Source organism: Neoarius graeffei, chromosome 8 (assembly GCF_027579695.1).
Source record: "Neoarius graeffei isolate fNeoGra1 chromosome 8, fNeoGra1.pri, whole genome shotgun sequence".
In the NCBI taxonomy this organism is placed as follows: Eukaryota; Metazoa; Chordata; class Actinopteri; order Siluriformes; family Ariidae; genus Neoarius; species Neoarius graeffei.
This window is the reverse complement of record NC_083576.1, coordinates 45,152,625-45,175,827: the sequence shown is the minus strand read 5'-3', so window position 1 is coordinate 45,175,827 and position 23,203 is coordinate 45,152,625. Positions and strand designations below refer to the sequence as shown.

Genomic DNA, 23,203 nt, shown 5'->3' with positions numbered 1-23,203 from the left:
GTCATCGTCGTGGGAAGGACATGTGGAGGTAAGATAATTATTCATCTAAACTAAACATATTTAGTGTCCTATCAACTGCTTGACCATGCATTCTGTTAGATAGGCTCTGCAATTCCTTCATTTAGTTTCTTATCAAGGCTACCGCTGAGTTTACGTGTGGCTTTCTGCTATGTTTGACAATTGCACGTGGTTTTCTCTAGTTTACAGTAATGGATGGGAAAAAGCAGTCAAAAATATCAGGATACTTTGTTCAGAGAAGCCGGCCGACTTCACCATCTGCGCTGCCTCCTCCTCCACCCCCGCCACCTCCACCTCCACAGCCCCAGTCCTCTAAACATCGCGGTAGTGAGTGGAACCCAGAGTGGGCTGTGGACCCGAAATATTCTCAGGCCTCGAAATTAACGGTGTGCCGATGGCCACTGGCCACTAAAATTTAGGCCGGGACAACAAAAAAAATCACTTTGGGACATTTTTGGGACAGTAGAAAAATAATCAACATCAGAATGTCAGCCCTTCATACGTTTGTCAGGCGCGCGACCCAGCTTTCGGCTCCCAAAAAGCCCCCCGAACTTGATCTGTGCTCTGCAATTACAGCGCGCATGGGAGCCAGAGACGCACTGATTCGTGACCCCACCCATCGCCTTTGATCTGTATTCAGCACCATTACAGTGCGCGTGCGAATCACTTTCCTGCCAGTTCGCCGACATTCTATCCATGTAAACAACATTCAACCAATCACAGCTTCCAGCCAATCAAGGCATCCACCAAATATGGCAAACTGTAACTGTTTAATGTTCGGATATTTCCGGAATACATTCGGTAAAACTCCCTAGCACGAATCATCCCAAATCACGCTTTCCGGACGATCTTCGTAAAGAATCGTGAGCTCGGTGATGTTTGGGAGATCAGCTGACAATGCCAAATATGGTAAACCGGCAAAGCTCTGGAATGTATGGTGTAGTTCGAGCTACCTTGTGAGTTTCGGTAAACTTTGAAAAAAAAAATCTGCCGCATACACGCATGCATAGACAATTAAATTACGGCCACATCGCGATGAGGCCGAATAGCGGCATCTGCTAGTTAAATATGTTACTGCGCCATCTATCACATGTTGCTACGCCAACATTATTTTTTTAACGGGAAGAGGCTAATTATCCGGCAACTGGATATCATACAACCTGTCGTCGTCGTGGGAAGGACATGTGGAGGTAAGATAATTATTCATCTAAACTAAACATATTTAGTGTCCTATCAACTGCTTGCCCATGCATTCTGTTAGATAGGCTCTGCAATTCCTTCATTTAGTTTCTTATCAAGGCTACCGCTGAGTTTACGTGTGGCTTTCTGCTATGTTTGACAATTGCACGTGGTTTTCTCTAGTTTACAGTAATGGATGGGAAAAAGCAGTCAAAAATATCAGGATACTTTGTTCAGAGAAGCCGGCCGACTTCACCATCTGCGCTGCCTCCTCCTCCACCCCCGCCACCTCCACCTCCACAGCCCCAGTCCTCTAAACATCGCGGTAGTGAGTGGAACCCAGAGTGGGCTGTGGACCCGAAATATTCTCAGGCCTCAAAATTAACGGTGTGCCGATGGCCACTGGCCACTAAAATTTAGGCCGGGACAACAAAAAAAATCACTTTGGGACATTTTTGGGACAGTAGAAAAATAATCAACATCAGAATGTCAGCCCTTCATACGTTTGTCAGGCGCGCGACCCAGCTTTCGGCTCCCAAAAAGCCCCCCGAACTTGATCTGTGCTCTGCAATTACAGCGCGCATGGGAGCCAGAGACGCACTGATTCGTGACCCCACCCATCGCCTTTGATCTGTATTCAGCACCATTACAGTGCGCGTGCGAATCACTTTCCTGCCAGTTCGCCGACATTCTATCCATGTAAACAACATTCAACCAATCACAGCTTCCAGCCAATCAAGGCATCCACCAAATATGGCAAACTGTAACTGTTTAATGTTCGGATATTTCCGGAATACATTCGGTAAAACTCCCTAGCACGAATCATCCCAAATCACGCTTTCCGGACGATCTTCGTAAAGAATCGTGAGCTCAGTGATGTTTGGGAGATCAGCTGACAATGCCAAATATGGTAAACCGGCAAAGCTCTGGAATGTATGGTGTAGTTCGAGCTACCTTGTGAGTTTCGGTAAACTTTGCCAAGTTTCCCGCGAAATGACGAGTGGAATTGCCGAAAACAGAAATATCAGTATGTTGTGATATTGGGTCATGGCGCAGAGGACAATTTTCAAAGAAAGAAAATGTCTTTTTTTTAATTTAAACAATTTGTCTTTGGTAAACATTTGTATATTGTATTAATAGTACTGCAGAGTCCACATAGATTACAGGGACCACTTGCTGTATCCTACAGTATGTAACAAGTGGAAGGTGGGAAGGAAGAAAATGTTTTTTTTTTATTTAAACAATTTGTCTTTGGTAAACATTTGTATATTGTATTAATAGTACTGCAGAGTCCACATAGATTACAGGGACCACTTGCTGTATCCTATGTAACAAGTGGAAAGTCTAGGCCAGAGTTTCTAGACTAGTGTTTCTTTGCAAATGTTTACCAAAGACAAGCTGAAGTATATTGTATAGTACTGCAGAGTCCACATAGATTACAGGGACCACTTGCTGTATCCTATGTAACAAGTGGAAGGTGGGAAGAAAGAAATTTTTTTTTAAACAATTTGTCTTTGGTAAACATTTGTATATTGCATTAATAGTACTGCAGAGTCCACATAGATTACAGGGACCACTTGCTGTATCCTATGTAACAAGTGGAAAGTCTAGGCCAGAGTTTCTAGACTAGTGTAATGTATGTTTCTTTACAAATGTTTACCTAAGACAAGTAGTAGACTCAGCATATATCCTATGTAACAAGTGAGAAGAAAGTTTGAAAAGAAAGTATGTTTGGTTTGTCTTTGGTAAATTTGTAGACACAAGTCTAATAATAAACCCAGTGGCGGGCCGTGCATTTCACACATGGGCCTTCAGTACTGCTCTGTCTGAATTAAATCCACCCCTCAATAATGCCTATAAAACTTCTACTGCAGCTACAGCTGCGACATTCATAAAAACATCAATAACAACCTCATATTGCAATGTTATTTCGCAAAATAGCAACATTTTATTTTATCGATGTGTTCGCAAAATAGCAACATTTTATTTTATCGATGTGTGTGTTTATGTGCCTTATGAGACCTTCTGTGCATGTATGCGAATGAGGTCAGTCAGTATAGGCGAAGTAGATGACATCACTCACCAATACGGAGATTATCTGAACTGAAAATCCATCCTCCTTTCTTTCCTCAAGAAAACGTCAATAGCTCTGTCGTAGAAGTCGTTTGTTCTTTTCAGTCCCATCAAAAAGTCCCGTTCGATGGCCATCGAGGCCAATGCAGACAGTCGAGCCTGTCCTGTCATGTTTCTCGCATACGTTTTGATTCTCTTGAGGGCTGAAAATGTCCGTTCGACAGAAGCAGTGGATACGGGGATGGTCACAGAACGATGTCCAGCTTTTCTGGAAAAGTCCTCCGGGAAAATGGTTGTGACAATAAATTTGCCACCATATCAACTTCTCCCCCTCCTTCGGCCATTTTGGGTTGATAAAACAGATATTTATATTATTTAACTATTAAAAATTGAAGCTCGTTAATGCAGTTAAAAATTGCTAAGTTGACTAGCACTCAATGACTTTTTGTAGCATTCGCGTCATCGCAACTCCAGTGGAAATCTACCCAATCAAACAGTGAGAATACAATGACGTTTCCTTATGCATGCTTTGAGCCAATCAGAGCATATACGCCTGCAACGGACTGTTGGGGCTCATCAGAGACGGCCTAATACGACTGGTTCCGGGCTCGCTAATTTGAATCTACAGTCTATGACACAGACAGGCCAGCAGAACTGATTGTACTGGCCTCCAGGCAGATTTATTTGCCTGGCAACAAATGATGGTTGAAATGTGATTGGTTAAAAATGCTTCAACGTGAAAAATACACGTCTGGCAGCAGCGCAGCCACGGGAAAGGAAACGGCCAGACCATTTGGAATTATTTAATAGTTATGAAATGAAATAAAAATAATAAACAAAAAATTAACATCAATCAGTCTGTCTGTGATTTTTTTTTTTAGATATTTTCAGGCCAGCAGAGAAGGCCTTGCAGGCCCTGATGGCCCACCACTGAATAAACCGGACAAGACAAGTTTGAATTTGAGTTGATTTTTGAGCTTATTTCAATTGACAATTAGCTTATAATAATAATAATAATAATAATAATAATAAATTTTATTTAAAGCGCCTTTCAGGGTACTCAAGGACACTTAACAATAAAAGTGTGAAAATAAAATCAAGCAATTATAAACAATTAGAAATAATGAAAAATAAGATGAATAAAACGAAGCAAGACAGGAATATATAACAAGTAAACTATCAATAAAAAACATAAAACAATAAAATAGCTGGACCATTCTGACACTAAAATAATAAAACCAATTAAAAAAAAAGTATCTATTAAAAGGAAAAAGCAAGAGTAAAAAGGTGGGTTTTTAATTGTGCCTTAAAAGAAGAGAGAGAGGTACACTGCCGCAATGAGAGGGGGAGAGAATTCCAGAGTTTAGGCCCAGCTACACTGAAAGCCCTGTCACCCATGGAATGAAGACGAGTAGAGGGGGTGACAAGCTTACACAGCAATACTGTACTCTGACTCAGCTTTATTGTTGTTGTAATACATACTTCCTGAAAACCAGGTTGGGACAGTCCATCCTCACTTTGGGACAGTTGGAATTTATTTTTGGGACAGTTCTAGGACAATAGGGAAAAAAGTTAATTTCGAGGCCTGATTCTGGTTGGCTATAGCCAACCAGAATCAGGCCTCGAAATTTCACACAGAACGCGGTGAGTGTAGCATTCATTTTCGTTCAAACATTTGACATGTATAGAATATGTTAAATAATGAGTTGACTGTCCTGCCTAGGGATGTTTTGCAGAGTACGCAGGACTCATCACCAAAGAGCAACACGTGGTGCCTCAGAGAGGCCCTTCATTGAGGTCCCCTGCACAAATTATAGGCGTGATGCACTGGACCAACACATGAGCTCAAACAACCATAGCTCATCCCTTGCCATTGCTGCCCAATCCAGTATAAGTAAGTGTTTTTGAGATGTTCAAGGATATTGGTTAATTTGATAATTGCATTTAAATAAACATTTTTTTCTTTAGCTGTGTCCATCAGTGAAGCATTTCAGCCAATTCTGAATTTGGAGCATGAGGCCATAATGGGTGGATTTAAATGCCTTTACTGGCTGGTTAAGCGTGAATTGGCACACCACACCAATTATACTGCACTGTTAGAACTAGCAGACCTCCTTGGATGTGACTATTTTGCCAAATTGAAGGTAATATTTAAAAATGCAATGTTCTATTTCTGTGTTTGTTTGCTTGTGGTAAAATTAACAGTTTAATTGGAATATATTTTCTTAAATCAATCAAAGGACAAACTACACATCTCATAGAATTGTTGATGAGATGCTTCAAATATTGGCAGCAGTAGTTGAGGAGCCTGTTCTAGATGTTATTAGAACATCTAAGGCTATTGGCATTGAAATCGACGAGTCCACAGACATATCTGTACAAAAACAACTGGACATACATATCAGGTAAAGAAGCAATCACCTCTCTTATAAGTATTGGAGAGTCCTTGTTGCATGTAAAACCAGGATTGGATAAAATGTTTTCATACATTTCAGGTATACAGACCAGGAGGGACAGCTTTTCTGTCAATTCTTAGATTTAGTGCCCATACCAGATGGCACAGCTGCAACCATTGCTGAGGCTGTGAAAGAGGTGATAATAAAAAAAAAAGAAATACCTCAGGACTGCATCTTTGGCCTAGGCACAGATGGAGCAGCAGTGATGACAGGTATGTGAGTTCATGAAGTAAAAGGTCATTTAACGTTAAATTAATGAATCATTTTGCCTAATTCTGACACTTTTGTTTTAGGAACACAGAATGGCACTGCCAAATTACTTACAGACACCTGGCCAGGATTAGTGCCAGTCCACTGTGCCGCTCACCGTCTGGCTCTGGCTTGTAAAGACGCTGCTGAGGAGGTCCCATACATGGCAACATTCCAGAAGCACCTACAAGATTTACATCTGTACTTTCGGAATAGTGCAAACTGCACCAGTGCCCTGAAAACAACTGCCAGTGTTCTCAATGTGGCAGATCTCAAAGTAACGGTAAGAATTTTCACACAAAATTCCTAATGGAAGTGAATGGAAAATGAATGGAATGGACTTTGAATTTGCATTAATTTCATGATGACATCCCAACCCAGGAGGTTAAGGACATTAGGTGGCTGTCTCAAGAGAAGGCCATCTCCAATCTGCAAAGAAATTTGCCTGCAGTACTTGCTACGCTTGCTGAGGAGGCAGATACAAGGAAGGATCCAGTAGCACGAGGGCTGTAAACCTACTGTGCAATGTACAGATTTGTTGCAGCTGTACTTATGCAAGCAGATATCCTGCCCCCCCGACCCAGCTTTCAAAGTTGTTCCAAAAGGAGGATGTGAACTTCATGGCAATCAGGAACCATGTAAGCTGTGATGTTTATTTTTTTTAAATTGGTGTTTATTATTGTTTAATTATAGCATTATAGCAAGTTGTCAGCACTGAATATGATTGTTGATTTACATCATTTATTAAGGTTCCAGTTACCATTGAGACACTGAGGCGAATAAAGGAAGCAGGGTGGCAGCAGGCTCAGGGCTCCTTTCTAGCTCAGATCAATGAGAGGATGAGCCTCCTCAGCATTGATGCTGAAGAGGAGAGGATGAGACGAGGGGAGCCTGCTTCTACCAGCACTTTCTGGGGATGTTTTCAGACACAAGTGAGCAAGCTCAAATAGCAATAGTATAGATTACTAGCCTCAATTTCTGAAATTTCCTCTGGGATCAATGAAGTAACTATCTATTTTTTCTCTCACATTCATTGTTGATAGGTCATGGAGCCCTACAAAGAGGGTCTTATAAAGCACCTGGAGCTGAGGTTCCAGCAGATTGGCATTATCAGTGCCTTCAACATTTTGGGACCAAAATGTTTTTTTTTTTTATGCTTTTTATGCTGTCTTGGCCAGGACTCCCTGGAAGAAGAGGTCTTTGTACCTCAATGGGACCTTCCTGGTTAAATAAAGGTCAAATCAAAATCAAAAGACAAGCAGATAGCTCTGAAATCTTAGGCCACCTTCAGATGCTTGCCAAGCAGTTTTCAGTCATCAATGAGAGGGCACTTCTCCAGGAATGGCAGACATTCAAAGTTCTTCAGAGATGCACCGATTGACCGGCTGCCGATCGGAATCGGCCGATTTTCACGTGATCGGCCATGACCGGCGACCGGCCGGTCAAAATTAAAATATGCCGATTTTCTGCCGATCAAAACTTGTGTATCACATAGAGATGAAAGTGGAAATACTCGTAATTCGCAACTAAAAAGGCTGCAGCTACACTGGCAGCTTGAACATGCTTTCTAGTGCGATTGTGTTGCGCTTGCGCAGAACAGTGTCAGTCCTGAGCGCCTAACGAGCACCGGCGCGCGCGCCGTTAACAAAAAAAAAAATTCACGATAGTTAATTTTTTTTTTGTGCCAGATATTGGATGTGAAAAGAAGAAAACATTTGTGGTTGTGTGAATTTCCCATTACAGGAATTAATACGTTAGCCTATTACCAAACATCTAGTTAGATTTGTACAAAGAGAGAAAGAAAAAAATGTCTTTTTGTTTGTTTTACGACCTTGGTTGCACTTGATTCCATTGGAAATTACTCTACAAATACACATTTGACAAAGATGATAGAATGGCTATGGTTTAAGTATGACTGGAAATTATTTTTGTATTTTGATACTGAATGAAGAAATGGGTTGTTCTATAAGGCATAAGTTTTCAGATGTAAATAGGCTTATGAAAGTGTGTTCCATAGCAGTAGGCAAATAATATATGAGGGGGAAGTTGTTTTTGTGCCAGATATTGGATGGGAAAAGAAAAAATGTGTGTGAGAATTTCCTATTACAGGAATTAATATGTTAATACCAAACATGAAGAAAGATTTTACAAAGAACAATGTCTTTTTGTTTGTTTTCAACCTTTGAGGTGTTGAAAATTTATTACTGAAAATCTGGCAGAATGTTCTATTAAAGAAAAGATAAAAAGAAAATAGTCTTTGTGTGTGCTGTGAAGTGGTTTGAAAAAATGAAATCGGAATCGGCCAAAATCGGTATCGGCAGGTCACACTCCATGGAAAATCGGAAATCGGAATCGGCCCAAAAAATTGCAATCGGTGCATCTCTAAAGTTCTTATCACCACTGGAGTTTTAAAGGTGAGTCATTACCACAAGTTATACAAGTTGTTTTTATAGGTTCATGCATATGTCACTGACTAATTTTCTAATCCATCAGGACAAGTCCCAATTAGACATAATGAATGCAATGGCATCAGGATATGATGAGCTGCATCTGCTCTACCCAAACCTGTCCCTCCTGTCTGCTATTGCCCTCATAATACCTGTGTCCAGTGTAAATTGTGAGAGGGACTTCTTGGCCATGAATAGGGTGAGTCCATTATCAATCACAATCACAATCTTAGATCCTATCAGAATTTTAGATGATAGCTGTGCCTAAAAATCTAATGTTCATTCCCTCTATGTGTAGATCAAGACCGATCTCAGAAATAGGCTGCAGGGTGACAGTCTTACAGCCTGCATGAGGATCAGCATAAACGGTCCACTAGTGGGAGAGTTCAATTACCACAGGGCCCTTGAACTTTTCTTTGCCAAACCAAGGAGGATAGCCTGTAGTGACATTACTTGCCGACTGTGCCATAAGTAGTCAGAACAACTACCTGAACGCAACTATCTGAAGTTGTGTCAGATTAGAAGTGTTTTTGCACGTTGTGCAATTGTATGCTGTACCTTGCACTTAGTTACTGCTTTCTTTATTTATAAAGAGTAAATAAGATGTTGTTTCCCTTATGATCCTGTAAACACCTACCTCCACCCCAATCACAAACAAGATTCAACAGTAGAGTTTACAGACAACTATGTGAAGTTGTATCACACTAGAATACTTGCACATGTTGCATGATTGTATGTTGTTATCTTGTTGTTTGTTATTTTGTTATTGCACTTTGTTATTGCACTTTGATTGTATGTTGTTATCTTGTTTTTGTGTTATTGCACTTTGTTATTGCACTTTAACTGTTTTGTTTATTTATAAAGAGTTCAGTAAATAAAAGAAGGCTATTGCCCTTAAAGAAGTTGTTGGCCCTGTGATCCAGATTTCTCGCCAACGTCACCGAAACAGGACACCGCCCGCCCAACCCCTCCCCCCCACCCCCGGCTTGACTGTCGCAGCCGCCACTGCCCCCCGGGCAACGCCCCCTCCCCCCGGGTCACCACCTTGACTAACTGATTTTCTGCGGGAAACCCTGTTGTGTAATAATGTTTCTAAAATGTTTCCTTTCATCTGTAATAGACTGATGAATTGATCATGAGTAAGTCTGTCCACTGTGTTGGAAAATATTAAACAGCTACTACATAAAGTAATTACCAATTATAGCTCCTGATTCTGCAATTTTAGCACCATTATTTCAATATGTTTTCCATGACTGCGACATGGCACTAATCTACGCATTTGTTTTGGAAATATTTACCAACAAATACATTCCACTCTATATCTGTCCATTTTAATGAGTTATGTGAGTCAGTGAACTTTGACCTACACTCAAAAAAACAACAACATGGGTGTCTGTTACATGAACCTGTCTAACATGTAACGGTTGACATTTAGGTCACTCAACAAAATTGTTTCTGGCTAAGTTAACGCATTTTACTTGGGTGGAAATACTTTCCATAATTTTATTATGTTCACTTAGCAAGTTATTTTTTTGAGTGTAGCTAACAACTTAACAGAGCACTACTGACCAATCAGAAAGCATGAATGTTTGCACATTTGGGCATCTACCAAACTGTCATAAAGTTGTTATGAAAAGGTCAAATAACAAACTGACAAGCACACTTGAATTTCATCAGTCCAAATGTTATGTGTGTTACAGGAGTTGGTAAGTTACGTGAATTCATTGTATTTTATGTCCAACAGTCAGAAATGAGTGTTTACATTTTATAAAATGAGATGATAACTTTGAAATATATTGAACACCGTTGGTAAATGCCCAGTTCATTGTTGACAGCATTCTGTTTGGATCTTCAAAATTTGGACAGACACTCTCCCAAATTAGCATGTAACAAGACAAGTAGACACATTCTACTGTCACGCTCTACCTCACAGCCAGTGATGGAACTCAGCCCCTGCACTGAGCACATGCTCCTGATGATGCACACCTGTTCAGAGTTTATTTTAGTAATTAGTTCTTTGTTAAAGCCTGAGTTTTGTGCACCTTTTTGTCTTATGTTTTTAATTTTCCTTCTGCATTCCTCAGCCTAATTTATTCCGTGTTCCCAGTGCCTTGGTTATCATGCTTACTTTGTGTTTTGCTCTTGTGAATAAAACTCTGCACCAGCATCTGTCTCCTGCTCCTGTGTGTGCTTGATATTTAATCAATCTGTGTTACCTGTTTTAATTATTCTCTAGTCATTTCAACAATTCATTATAACAATGATAAATATATTATCAGAAGAATATTCTATAATAATATAAAACATGTTAAATGTATTTTAAATATACAACTTATAATTTTATAATATAAATGTATTATAATTGCTACATTTGAAAAGCCTGGATTTTCTTGTTATTTTACACTAAATGTCTGTTCTGTTACATTAGATGGATTCAGTAAATTAAGTTCTTGGTGAAGCTGTTTTGTAATATATGTTGATTTTTATTATATTCTTACACAGAGATTTATTATTCAGGGTTGTTAATACCATTCTGTGTACTAAAATGAAGCATATAATGCTGTTTGGTTTTGCAAAAGAAATTTAAATAATCAAATGTACAGAACTGATAAGTTGTTTTTAATCACTGTATTTCCATTTTTAAAATATCTCATGTCAATGGTATAGATTGGTGAGGCAGTGAGGGGGTGGTTGAGCGTCGGCTGTGAACAGCAAGGAGTCAGGTTCAACCAGCAGGTAACCTGACGAATTACACCTGTGTCTAATTACTGGCTGTCTATTAATGTGTATCTCTGTGTGCCTTTCAGAGAACCAGTAACCAGTGAGAAAGCTGTGTTACCCAGCACCGTGTGTGTGTGTGTGTGTGTGTGTGTGTGTGTGTGTGTGTGTGTGTGTGTGTGTGCGTGCGCGTGCGTGCACATGCATGCAAATAAAAGAAGCTAAAGTCACTGAAGATTGAAATTAGAAAGGGAAAATAAAATGCACCTGTATTGTGAAGCCTGCCTCCCAGTTCCTCATTTATCCCAGCAAAAAAGTTGTCACAACTGGTAATTTTCTTATTTTTGTAAATAACCCAGTTACTGAATATGCCAGAGATCATTGTTTTAGTCTCTGGAACACATATAACTGAGTAATTGTTAAATGATTTTGTACGAAGATATACGTCTGTCCTGTTATGTTAGTGATGGCAGGTGTATTTTAGGTCATAAAATATATAAGCTATACAAGGTTAGTTATTTTCAATCTATATTTTATAGAAACTGCAAGTGTGTAATAATGGTGTGTAATTAAAGTGTAACTACAGGTGTGCAATTAAAGTTTGACAATTTTGCTTTTCAAATTTTGGCCCCTTTATTCTCTTTATATACTGCTCTGGAAAAAAAAAACAAACGAGACCACTGCAAAATTACCAGTTTCTCTGGTTTTACTATTTACAGGTATGTGTTTACTCTGTGTTTACTATTTATGGGTATGTGTCTCCAAACCATATAACATAATTGGTCTTACTACTGTCTTGTACACGTTCCCTTTCACTCTGACAGGAGGGTACCAGCAAGAGTGAAAAGGAAAGTGTACAAGACAGTAGTAAGACCAGCTATGTTGTATGCTTTGGAGACAGTGGCACTGACAAAAAGACAGGAGGCTGAACTGGAGGTAGCGGAGTTGAAGATGCTGAGATTTTCATTGGGAGTGACAAAGTTGGACAGGATGAGAAATTAGTATATTAGAGGGACAGCACATGTAGGATAGTTTGGAGACCAAGTGAGAAAGGAAAGATTGAGATGATTTGGACACATACAGGGGAGAGATCCAGTGTATATTGGGAAAAGAATACTGGAGATGGAGTTGCCAGGTAGAAGGAAAAGAGGAAAACCAAAGATGAGATTTATGGATGTGGTGAAGGAGGATATGAAGATGGTTGGTGTGATAGAAAAAGATATGGAGGACAGGAGGAGATGGAGGGAGATTATCCGCTGTGGCGACCCCTAACGAGAACAGCCGAAAGAAGAAGAAGAAGAAGAAGCAGAAGAAGGTATGTGTTTGAGGAACATAAACTTTTTGTTTTATTCCATAAGCTGCTGACAAAATTGCCCCCAAATTCCACATAAAAATGTTGTCACTTTGAGCATTTAATTGTAGAAAATGACAACTGGTCAAAATAACAAAAAACGATTGTGTTTTCAGACCCTGAATAATGCATAGAAATCAAGATCATAATCAATTTTAAAAAGCACAATACTAATGTTTGAACTTTGGATGAGTTCAGAAATCAATATTTGGTGGAATAACCCTGACATTTAATCACAGCTTTCAAGCGTCTTGGCATGCTCTCCACCAGTCTTTTACATTGCTCTTGGGTGACTTTATGCCACTCCTGGTGCAAAAAATTAAATCAGCTCAGCTTGATGGTCTGTGACCATCCATCTTTCTCTCAATAACATTGCAAAGATTTTCAATGGGGTTCAGGTCTGGAGATTGGGCTGGCCATGACAGGGTCTTGATCCTGTGATCTTTCATCCACACCTTGATTGACCTGGCTGTGTGGCATGGAGCGCTATCCTGCTGGAAAACCCAATCCTCAGAGTTAGGGAACATTGTCAGAGCAGAAGGAAGCAAGTTTTCTTCCAGGATAACCTTGTACATGGCTTGATTCATGTATCCTTCACAAACAAAAATCTGCCCCATTCCAGCCTTGCTGAAGCCCCCCCAGATCATCATCGATCCTCCACCAAATTTCACAATGGGTGCGAGACACTGTGGCTTGTAGGCCTCTCCAGGTCTCCGTCTAACCATTAGACAACCAGGTGATGGGAAAAGCTGAAAACTGGATTCATCAGAGAAAATTACCTTACTCCAGTCCTCTATGGTCCAGTCCTTATGGTCTTTAGCAAACCTCAGTCTGGCTCTTCTTTGCTTCTCACTGATGCAGGGCTTTTTTCTAGCTTTGCATGACTTAAACCTCACCCAGAAGAGCCTGTTTCAAAACGTCCTTGCTATGCACTTAACCCCAGTTGCCATTTGCCATTCTTTTTGTAGGTCACTTGATGTCATCCTGTGGTTGTTGAAGTGACATTCAAAGGAGCTGATGATCAACCTAGTCAGTGGAGAGTCGTTTTTGCTCTCCGCCAGTCTGTAACTTTGTTGACCCCAATGTCTGTTTCTTGACTTTGTTCTTATGAACTGCCATTTTTGAAATTCTGAGCATGGAAGCAACCTGATGCTCACTATATCCCTCTGCCAGTCAAGCCAGAACTGAACCCTTCTTTTTCTCACTCAAAACTTTTCTTTATCACTCTTTTGGCATGATGAATAGATATTTTTTGAATTCCAATTAAATGTAAGATATTACAACCACTGTTTTTGCCATCTAAACTGGTCCTATTGCAAGAGGATAGTGATGACCACAGCAATGTTTTTATATTTTTCCTCGTTAAATAAGATTTGGTTCAGGTGATCACCTAATCAGTACCTCATTAAGTAAAATGAGGTGTGCTTGTGTTGGAACTCCAGCACAGACACTGGAATGAAATGGCTGCCATGCATAAAGATGTTGGTTTAAGAAAAAATTGAAGTGGACTCTTCTTTTTTCAGAGCTGTATCTCTAAAGCAAATTATGAGCCACTTTTTCAACCGCCTGAGTGGGTTTTGTCGAAATACGCCAAAGCCCTCCCACCTTCCAAAATCATGCTGGTAAGTGGAGTGGGTACTATAAATTGCCCCTAGATGATATATATATATATATATATATATATATATATATATATATATATATATATATATATATATATATAGTTACAAAGTAACGGTCCTTCTAAACTGCCTGCCTCAGTGACGTTGCTGCTGAGTTGGCACGACCCGGGTAGAAGACATGTTATTTTCATATGTCTGAAACAGAATAGTCCAATTGTGTAGGGGTGTTAGGTTGCTTAACTGCCAATGTGTCTTTAGTTTAAGGATGCTGTGGCTTTAAACTGTCAGAGCCAATCAAAACTTGATTGGCTGCCTTAGTGGCAGTCTGAGAGTACAAAAGGGGATGGACTTTTAGTTTGAAACAGACACATTTTGGGAAGCAGTGGAGTTGCTGTGTTGTTAGAAGTCTTCCAGGCTGATTTGTGTTTCGAAAGCTGATGTTATGCAGTCTGAGAAGTTAGCAACTTACAACTTACGCCCAGCACTTGGAGGAACTCTGTCAAACCTGTGAATATTGAGCTGCAGTTGTGCCTTTGTGCCTGCCTTCGCCATTTTTGTTGTGGCTCAGCCTACATAGATTGGAGTTATTGAACTGTATCTACTCAGGCCACCAGATCATACACATCATGCACATCATCTCGTGAGTGCACCCTGGATCATCTTCATCTTCGTGGACCATCAGGATTTCATCTGGGACAGACGTTTGGATCTTTAGTAAGAGCGCTCTTTTCTTTTGGATTTTCAAGGCCCTTTTTGGCTTTTTTTGGACTAAAAATATTGGAGCTCCATAGTGTAAAATTATGACTATTTCTTGTATAACTATGTTGAATCATGTGATGGTAGTATTTTATGTGTATTAAAAATGTGTGTATATATATATATATATATATATATATATATATATATATATATATATATATATATATATATATTGTGTGTGTGTGTGTGTGTGTGTGTGTGTGTGTGTGTGTGTGTGTGTGTTAGGGTTGGTTTGCTACCAAAATTTTGTATTTGGCATGGTACCTGGCATGGGAGAATGGTAACTGTACTAATTTGGTTACAGGAGACAAATTTGAGTTCAAACTGGTTTCCCTTGAGAGACTCTTATTTTGTTTTTTTGTTTTAGATTTACTGGCCCTGGGCTTGGAACCTTTATTTTAACATTGACTTAGGTCACCTATTCAGATAAAGAATGCGTCTTTCATTTGTTCAGGTAGTCTCAGTTGGACAATGGAAGATGCTGGTGACCAACAGTTTTTTGGTTTTTTTTTGTTTTTTTTTTAGCGCTATGCTATGCTTGAACGCTTGAATTTTTGGATGCTTAGATGCTTATGCAAACTTAGTTTAATTTGATTTAAATGCCTTTGGAACATATACCTTGAAAACCCCGTTTGGATTATTGAACCTCTTCAAACAATTGGATTTACACCACTGCATATCACCTGCTTGAGTGCCTGCTGTCTACTCCCTTGCTTGCCTACCTACTTGCTTACTTACCTGCATGCCTGCCATCACTGAACACAGGTATGAGTCATAGCCAGAGACAGTGTTTAGGATAAGTGCGAAACAACTAAAACAGCGTCTAAATTTCTGGACTTTATTTTTGACCACTACATTGGTACCAATACAATAAATAAATAAACATTAAGGCAGGGTGTATCCCTGCCTTATGCCCATTGATATACTCCAAATCCACCATGAACCTGACCAAGATAAAGTGAATAAATAATTAAAGGAAGGAAGGAAGGAATTGATTAATTAATAATAATGCTCATAACATCACACAGTACTCCAGTGAGTCACAATGCAGCTATCACCACATATTCAGGAATTATTCATTTGTTTATCAATAAGTATGTTATTAATATGAGCTGTGTCAAATGTGATTGTTTTGTGCATGACATTATGATGAGTGGGAAGAGACTTCATCCAGAAAATATGAAAACAGTAACTTTTTCCACACTAGAAAGTGACTGAACACTATCAATTTTCATTTACTTTTAGGAGTACTATCGTAATTAAAATGACACTTTGAAATGACCTTCTGAATAAGAATTTGTAAGAATTTAAATTTAAAACATTAAATAACATAATAAAAGTGACTAAAATTACCAACAGAATGCAAAGAAATAACAGTTTTGACAAAGACAATTATGTATTAGTAAGCAGTTGGCTTTTTTTTTTTTTAAATAACTGACTGTAAAGTTAGATTGTATGGATCCAGTAATGGACAGGGCTAATATAGTTAATGAAAGATAAGACTAAAACTAAAACTAGCAGTGAAAAAAATAACATTGTTCACTAAAATAAAAAATAAAAACAACAATTTTCAAAAATCGAAAACTCAATAAGAACTACAATGAATGTGATACAAGCTAAAATTGTATTGCCAAAATCCGCTTCATTTTCGTTTTGTTTTCCCCCTCAAGACAGTAATGGACTAGTTGCAGAAGGTGGAAGTAATGTAATGCTGGCTGCTGTAAAACTCCAAAGAAGAAGAAGATGATGCTTGCTGTGCACATATAAATCTTATGGACACGCTGCATCGAACTTATTGGTGAGCCATGAGCTCATCATGATGCCATCTTGGAAAGCTGAATTTTCAGCATCCTTTAAGATGACAGATAAATGAGTGGACAAAATTCCTTGGAAAGGCCATGAATGTTTCATGGTTAACTGCATTCATTATGCCAGAAAGATTGGAAATAAAGAAGGATCACCTTCTACAAGTAAGAATTCAAGTTCAAAACATATTTTGTGGCTATTCATGGTATTTTGGAATTTGGTTCTGCTGATGTTCATACGGTACACCGATAAAGGGCGATCTATATAACATTATAATATTTTCTTATATGGTTGCCATTATAATGATTTATATGTGGAAGGGTGTAGAATAGATTTATTTAAAGGATTAGACAACAATGGCTGTCTGGCTGGCTGGCTGGCTGGATGGATTGAGTTCAGTAAAGTCCATGTACAATGTTTTTATAGCTTGCTGAATTCTGAATAATTAACCACAAACTATATTTCCTGGAGGAATTTATGCATAAATGAACAGCATGTTAAGCAAGAAAATTCCCCTTTTTCATCTAACTCAAAAACATATTTAAAGGTGCTATGTGTAAGAATTTGGCCAAATGGTGAATTCATACTTCACATTCCAAACAAACAGAGGGCTGTAGATCACTAGAAAGTTGGGGTGTCCAGACCTATCATAAGAAACAAGGAAATCCACAGTCCTTCCTCCCCTCCTACCCCTTCCCTGCAAGCATACTACCACTCTCATAGAATTATCACTCACTAAATATAGCATAAAGCTATTTTTAATCAATCCACTAATTTTATAGTCATCAGTTATTTTAAAAAAATCTACTAACTCACAAATACTAGCTAACCAACTACTAACTAACTAACAGAAGGATAAGAATCGTGACCATAAAATCTCATCTCATTATCTCTAGCCGCTTTATCCTTCTACAGGGTCGCAGGCAAGCTGCAGCCTATCCCAGCTGACTACGGGCGAAAGGCGGGGTACACCCTGGACAAGTTGCCAGGTCATCACAGGGCTGACACATAGACACAGACAACCATTCACACTCACATTCACACCTACGGTCAATTTAGAGTCACCAGTTAACCTAACCTGCATGTCTTTGGACTGTGGGGGAAACCGGAGCACCCGGAGGAAACCCACGCGGACACGGGGAGAACATGCAAACTCCGCACAGAAAGGCCCTCGCCGGCCACGGGGCTCGAACCCGGACCTTCTTGCTGTGAGGCGACAGCGCTAACCACTACACCACCGTGCCACCCCTGACCATAAAATAAAGATAAAAAATAAAACAATGACTATTCCAGTAACTGTGCTGCATTTCTGTTGCAGTCAGTACATCATGCCCAGTGTAGAGAAAGGAAACTGTGTGTGTGTGTGTGTGTGTGTGTGTGTGTGTGTGTGTGTGTGTGTGTGTGTGTGTGTTGGCTGGGGTTGCTGAGTGGCAGGCAAGTTTGAGATTTCATGTCATCCACATACTTACCTAATGTCTACTTTTAAATGGAAGTTCAGATGAATGATGGTAACACAGAAATTACTTTATTAAAACACAGATAATAAAACACACAAATTGTGGAAAGTTTAGACAGTGGGTGTATTTATAGATTGTGTATATTTATTGATAGATGTGATTCGACATGATTTAATTATGTGATTTCATAATAAGGTTTATTATTGCCATTATTGCCAATTGGGCTTGCACATATACACGTTAGTATCCTGACAATTTTATTTTACATATTTTTATGAACACAGTTTACTGTATCATCATAAAATTGTAGTTTAAGGGAAATTCTCATGAGAAATGTACCAAAACATAAATGATAAACTGTATTGGCTGTTTTGATCATGTCTGAGTTTGAAGAAAAAAAAGAAAAAATTTTATTTCTTGTGGATTTAACAGAAAAGCTGCAAGTTAGCTTTAAGACCTTGATGTCTACATGTCCAGGGCATACAGGTTTATTTGGTTCACACATTTTAAAGACAATTTTGTATTTTTCTACCTGACATTAGCTTGTGAGAAATCAGCAAAAATTTGGCCATGTAAAACTAGCCTACTGTTTTAGGGTGCCAGAGAATTTTATGTACTGTTTGTATCTCAGTAGTGAAAAGAAACAAGAAATAAGTTTATTATGCACAAAGCCATTCTCAGCACAGCTAACCTTTCCTTGGGATTTCCAACCATTCACTTGTGAAGCAAAGAGAACCAGGTGGAGCAGAAAGCAATGAGTTGTAATCAATATTTCCATTTGTTTATCAAATAAATAATGTAAAATCAAAGTAGTAAGCTGCACAGACCAAAATCTAGTCTTGCATGTGTGCTTCTAAGTACCAATTATGAAGGACTCAGTTCATTTTACTACTTCAGTTCTACACTTATGTTCCCTTTTATTCTCTATGTTCTGCGAAGTAATAAAAAACAATTCAATCTTTCACTGGACCAAGCAAAGTTGTTCATTTATTGGAATATTCACTCTTCTTTAGTTTTTTGTACAAACCAGAGGATGGAAACATTTCTGACTTGCCATCTGTCCTAAGCTGGTAACAGTTTCTTTTCATTCAGCTGGAGGTTACAATCTCAACTTCAACTAAAGAGAAAATGCCTTAAACAGAGTGAATGTGGCACATTCACTGCTTTACTATATGCTGCTGCTTTACTAGAAACCATGTTCTCTCGTGGGTGTGATGGACCAGGCCATGCCCTAATCAGCTGAGAATGGAATTCAGCATCTTATTATAGAAATATCAGACATGTGATGTCAAAGCAAACCAAGCCTTAGCCAAGGTAGACAAATAGAAGAAAGAGACAAACAGAGCCAAGAATAGCATCATCCAATAGAAATACAAAAGCTGATTTAGTTGCTCTACCCTTTGGAGGTAGAAAGAGTGTCTTTGAATGAATGAATGAATGAATGAATGAATGAATGCTTTATTTCAAACATGTCAAAGTAGTACAAAACAGAAGAGAAAAAAACAAACACAAAAAACAAAAACAAAAGAACAAATAAAAACACTTAATTCAATTATTCAATTAAAAACAATGGAAACAATAGTGTGTGTGCGTATATATATATATATATATATATATATATATATATATATATATATATATATATATATATATATATATATTTATTATTTATTTATCTTTGTTATTATTATTTGTATTTACTATTTTTAAATCACATACTCCTGAACACAAGTAATTAAACATATTTGCCTGTACCAACAAAATAGAAAATAAAAAAATAAACAAAGTAAATAAAAATATGTGCAAAAACCCCTAGTGCTCGTCCCACCCTTCTTCCTCCCTGTACCTAGTGAATACCATGTGTTTGTACCGCTGTTTGAATATACTCATGCTTGGACATTGCTTCAGCCCCCCTGACAGTCTGTTCCACAATTTCACTCCATATACTGAGATGCAATGTGTTTTTAAGGTTGTGTGAGCAAAAAGATGTTTAAAGTTCATTTCCCCCCTCTAAATTATATCCCCCCTCTTTCTGAAAAAAAAAAAGTTTTTGAATGTTGACTGGAAGTAGGTTGTTTATTGTTCTATACATGATTTGTGCTGTTTGAAAATGAACCAGATCTGTGAGTTTTAGTATTTTTGATTTTAAGAATAAAGGATTAGTATGTTCTCTATAACCAGTTATGAATTGTCCTTATGGCTCTTTTCTGTAGTATAATCAGTGGTTGTAATGTACATTTATAAGTATTGCCCCAAATCTCTACACAGTAATTTAAGTATGGTAATATTAGTGAGCTGTCAAGAAAGTGAAGTGATTTGTGGTCCAGAAAGTGTTTGCCTTACTCAGTACTGAAATGCTCCGTGACAGTTTAGTTTGTACATGTTTTATGTGGGATTTCCATGTTATTTTATCGTCCACAATTACACCAAGAAATTTATTTTTATGTACCCTTACAATATCAACCCCATCTACATGTATTAGTATGAGTATTCCTTTTACAGTTCCCAAATAACATTAATTTAGTTTTAAGGTTTAAAGATAATTTGTTCCTGTCGAACCACTTCTTTAATTTAGACAGTTCTGCAGTGATCATCCCCAGAAGATCCTGTAAATTCCCCCCTGAACAAAAAATATTTGTGTCTTTTGAGGCAGTGTGGAGAGACTATCCCAACCAAATGCAAATTTTAGGATAAGGCAAATTCATTTTGTTGCAACTGACAACAAAATTGATAATCCTCTGAGAGTACCATCAGCAATAATTAGCTTATTAATTAGTTAATTAATAACAAATCCCATGACTGCAACTGCTGGACACTTCAAAACGGCCTTAAACATTCAATTACTCAGCTATATGCTTGGGTTTTGCCTCACTGTTTTTCACTAGACGGCCAAGTATAAGTGCTTACATATGAATGGAATCATTGTTGGTTATCTCTAACTTTATAACCACCAAAACATACTGAATCATGCCAAAATAATTACAATATAGGGGCAGCATGGTGGTGTATTGGTTAGCACTGTCGCCTCACAGCAAGAAGGTCCTGGGTTCGAGCCCAGCAATCAACGAGGGCCTTTCTGTGCGGAGTTTGCATGTTCTCCCTGTGTCTGCATGGGTTTCCTCCGGGTGCTCCGGTTTCCCCCACAGTCCAAAGACATGCAGGTTAGGTTAATTGGTGGCTCTAAATTGACCGTAGGTGTGAACGTGAGTGTGTCTCTATATGTCAGCCCTGCGATGACCTGGCGACTTGTCCAGGGTGTACCCTGCCTTTTGTCCATAGTCAGCTGGGACAGGCTCCAGCTCGCCTGCGACCCTGCACAGGATAAGCGGCTAGAGATAATGGATGGAATTACAATATAGGCCTACGACAGCTGATTTTGGTAAACTTTCTTTTCCCTCAACCCTGGTTCTGACCATTTTTACAAGTAGCTAATTATGTGCCAAAACAAATAAAATTAGACTTCCTAAAATATATGCTTAAGCAAAACTTACAAATAATTTTATAAACAAAAAATGACAATTTGTTTTACAGAAACGTTAATAATAATAATAATAATAATAATAATAATAATAATAATAATAATAATAAAGTTGGCCACGATATATGGCACATGTGACTCTAAAATAAAAAAGACTTACCAGCTTAAAAAAAAAAACTACGGGCTCTGTTACAAGCTGAGAATGAAACCGAGGAGGAAAGTCATAATAGCGTAAACAGTTACTAATGGCATGTCCTCCTTTCTTTTTCCCCACTGCAATTTTAGTTGTAATTTCACCTCAGTTTATACACTGATTATTGTTATTCCTTCAGAGAAAGTTAATCACACTGCAGTCTAAATCATCACACTGCAGAATGAAGGCGAAATGTCTACTCACCGCTCATTGTGCTGAGAGTATTAACATCCAATAATCCGAGGCAGTATTCAGCAAGATTGTTGTCGAAGTTCGACAAAAGCACCCGAAATAAGATTAAGCCCGATTAAGGGTTAAAAAAAAACCAAACCTCAGCATTGTCTTCCTAAACTGACATCAAATCCTTGAGAAATGGAAAGACCGGGCTGTCCCTGCACTGACTGAAACGATTTCAGCACGCCACTTCTCTCTGTGACAGCGATTAGATTGAATTTACGGCAACAAAAGGGCTACAATTAAACTGCAATGTCGCCGAGTCACATTCCGCGCTATTGATGTTATTCGCGCTGGTCACACGCTGTAGTAGAGTCCTCCTCCAGCGTGTATGAGTGGGAGATGCTGCTGAGAGTGATCGCCCTCATCTCGGGCTGAGTGACGTCACACCACACACTGGCGCTGTGGAGTGCAAACGAGCAGCGTATTTCCTCAGCAGCACGTGCAGACTGTACAGACCGTGGTGCAGGAAGAGTGCAGCACACCAGTGTAAAGGAGGGTTTAGTTTTCGCTCGCCACACCCAAGTATCGTTTAGATATACAGCGCCCCCTCCTGCGCTGCTCAAATAAATACGTTAACGCATTTTGAAACATTATTGCTTTACCTTGATCTCTTAACTCCGCCACGGCAGAAAAAAAAGTGTGTTATGGAAGATAAAAACAGCATTCTTGAGCTAATCGTAAGGATTTGTTCCCTTTTGGGTCTGGTTCCTCTCGAGGTTTCTTCCTCGTGTCGTCTGGGGGAGTTTTTCCTTGCCACCGTAGCCACAGGCTTGCTCACTGGGGATAGATTAGGGATAAAATTGGCTCATGTCTTGGATCATTCAGATTCTGTAAAGCTGCTTTGGGAAAATGTCTATTGTTAAAAGTGCTATACAAACAAACTTGACAATATTGCTTCACAAGAGTGACGGATACAATGTAAACCAAAACCAAGTCCAAGGTATGTAATAGTCTACTGTAATTGTAGAAGCCCAACAAACAGGGAACATCCTCCAGACGTTTCCGAGACGTTTATGATGTCCCCCATTGGTCCCCACCACAACATTCTGTGCGGGTCGTTACCGGGACGTTATTGACATTCGTAACAAGTTTGGTAAATGTGCGACGTTCCGAATGAGACATCAATTGAACCTTCAGGTAACGTTCCCATTTGGGCCCTT

At 38.9% G+C, this 23,203-nt stretch overlaps 1 protein-coding gene across 2 annotated transcripts in view; it reads right to left on the bottom strand.

Annotated features, from left to right (window-relative positions):
• ablim3 (actin binding LIM protein family, member 3) overlaps positions 1-22,467 on the bottom strand; it is a 345,079-nt gene extending 322,612 nt beyond the window's left edge. For both annotated transcript variants that reach the window (XM_060927674.1, XM_060927673.1), the window contains exon 1: positions 22,011-22,467. In XM_060927674.1, the coding sequence (XP_060783657.1) occupies positions 22,011-22,017 (7 nt within the window). In that variant the 5' untranslated portion in view covers positions 22,018-22,467. The remainder of the gene's footprint in view (positions 1-22,010) is intronic.
• Between the last annotated feature and the right edge of the window lie 736 nt (positions 22,468-23,203).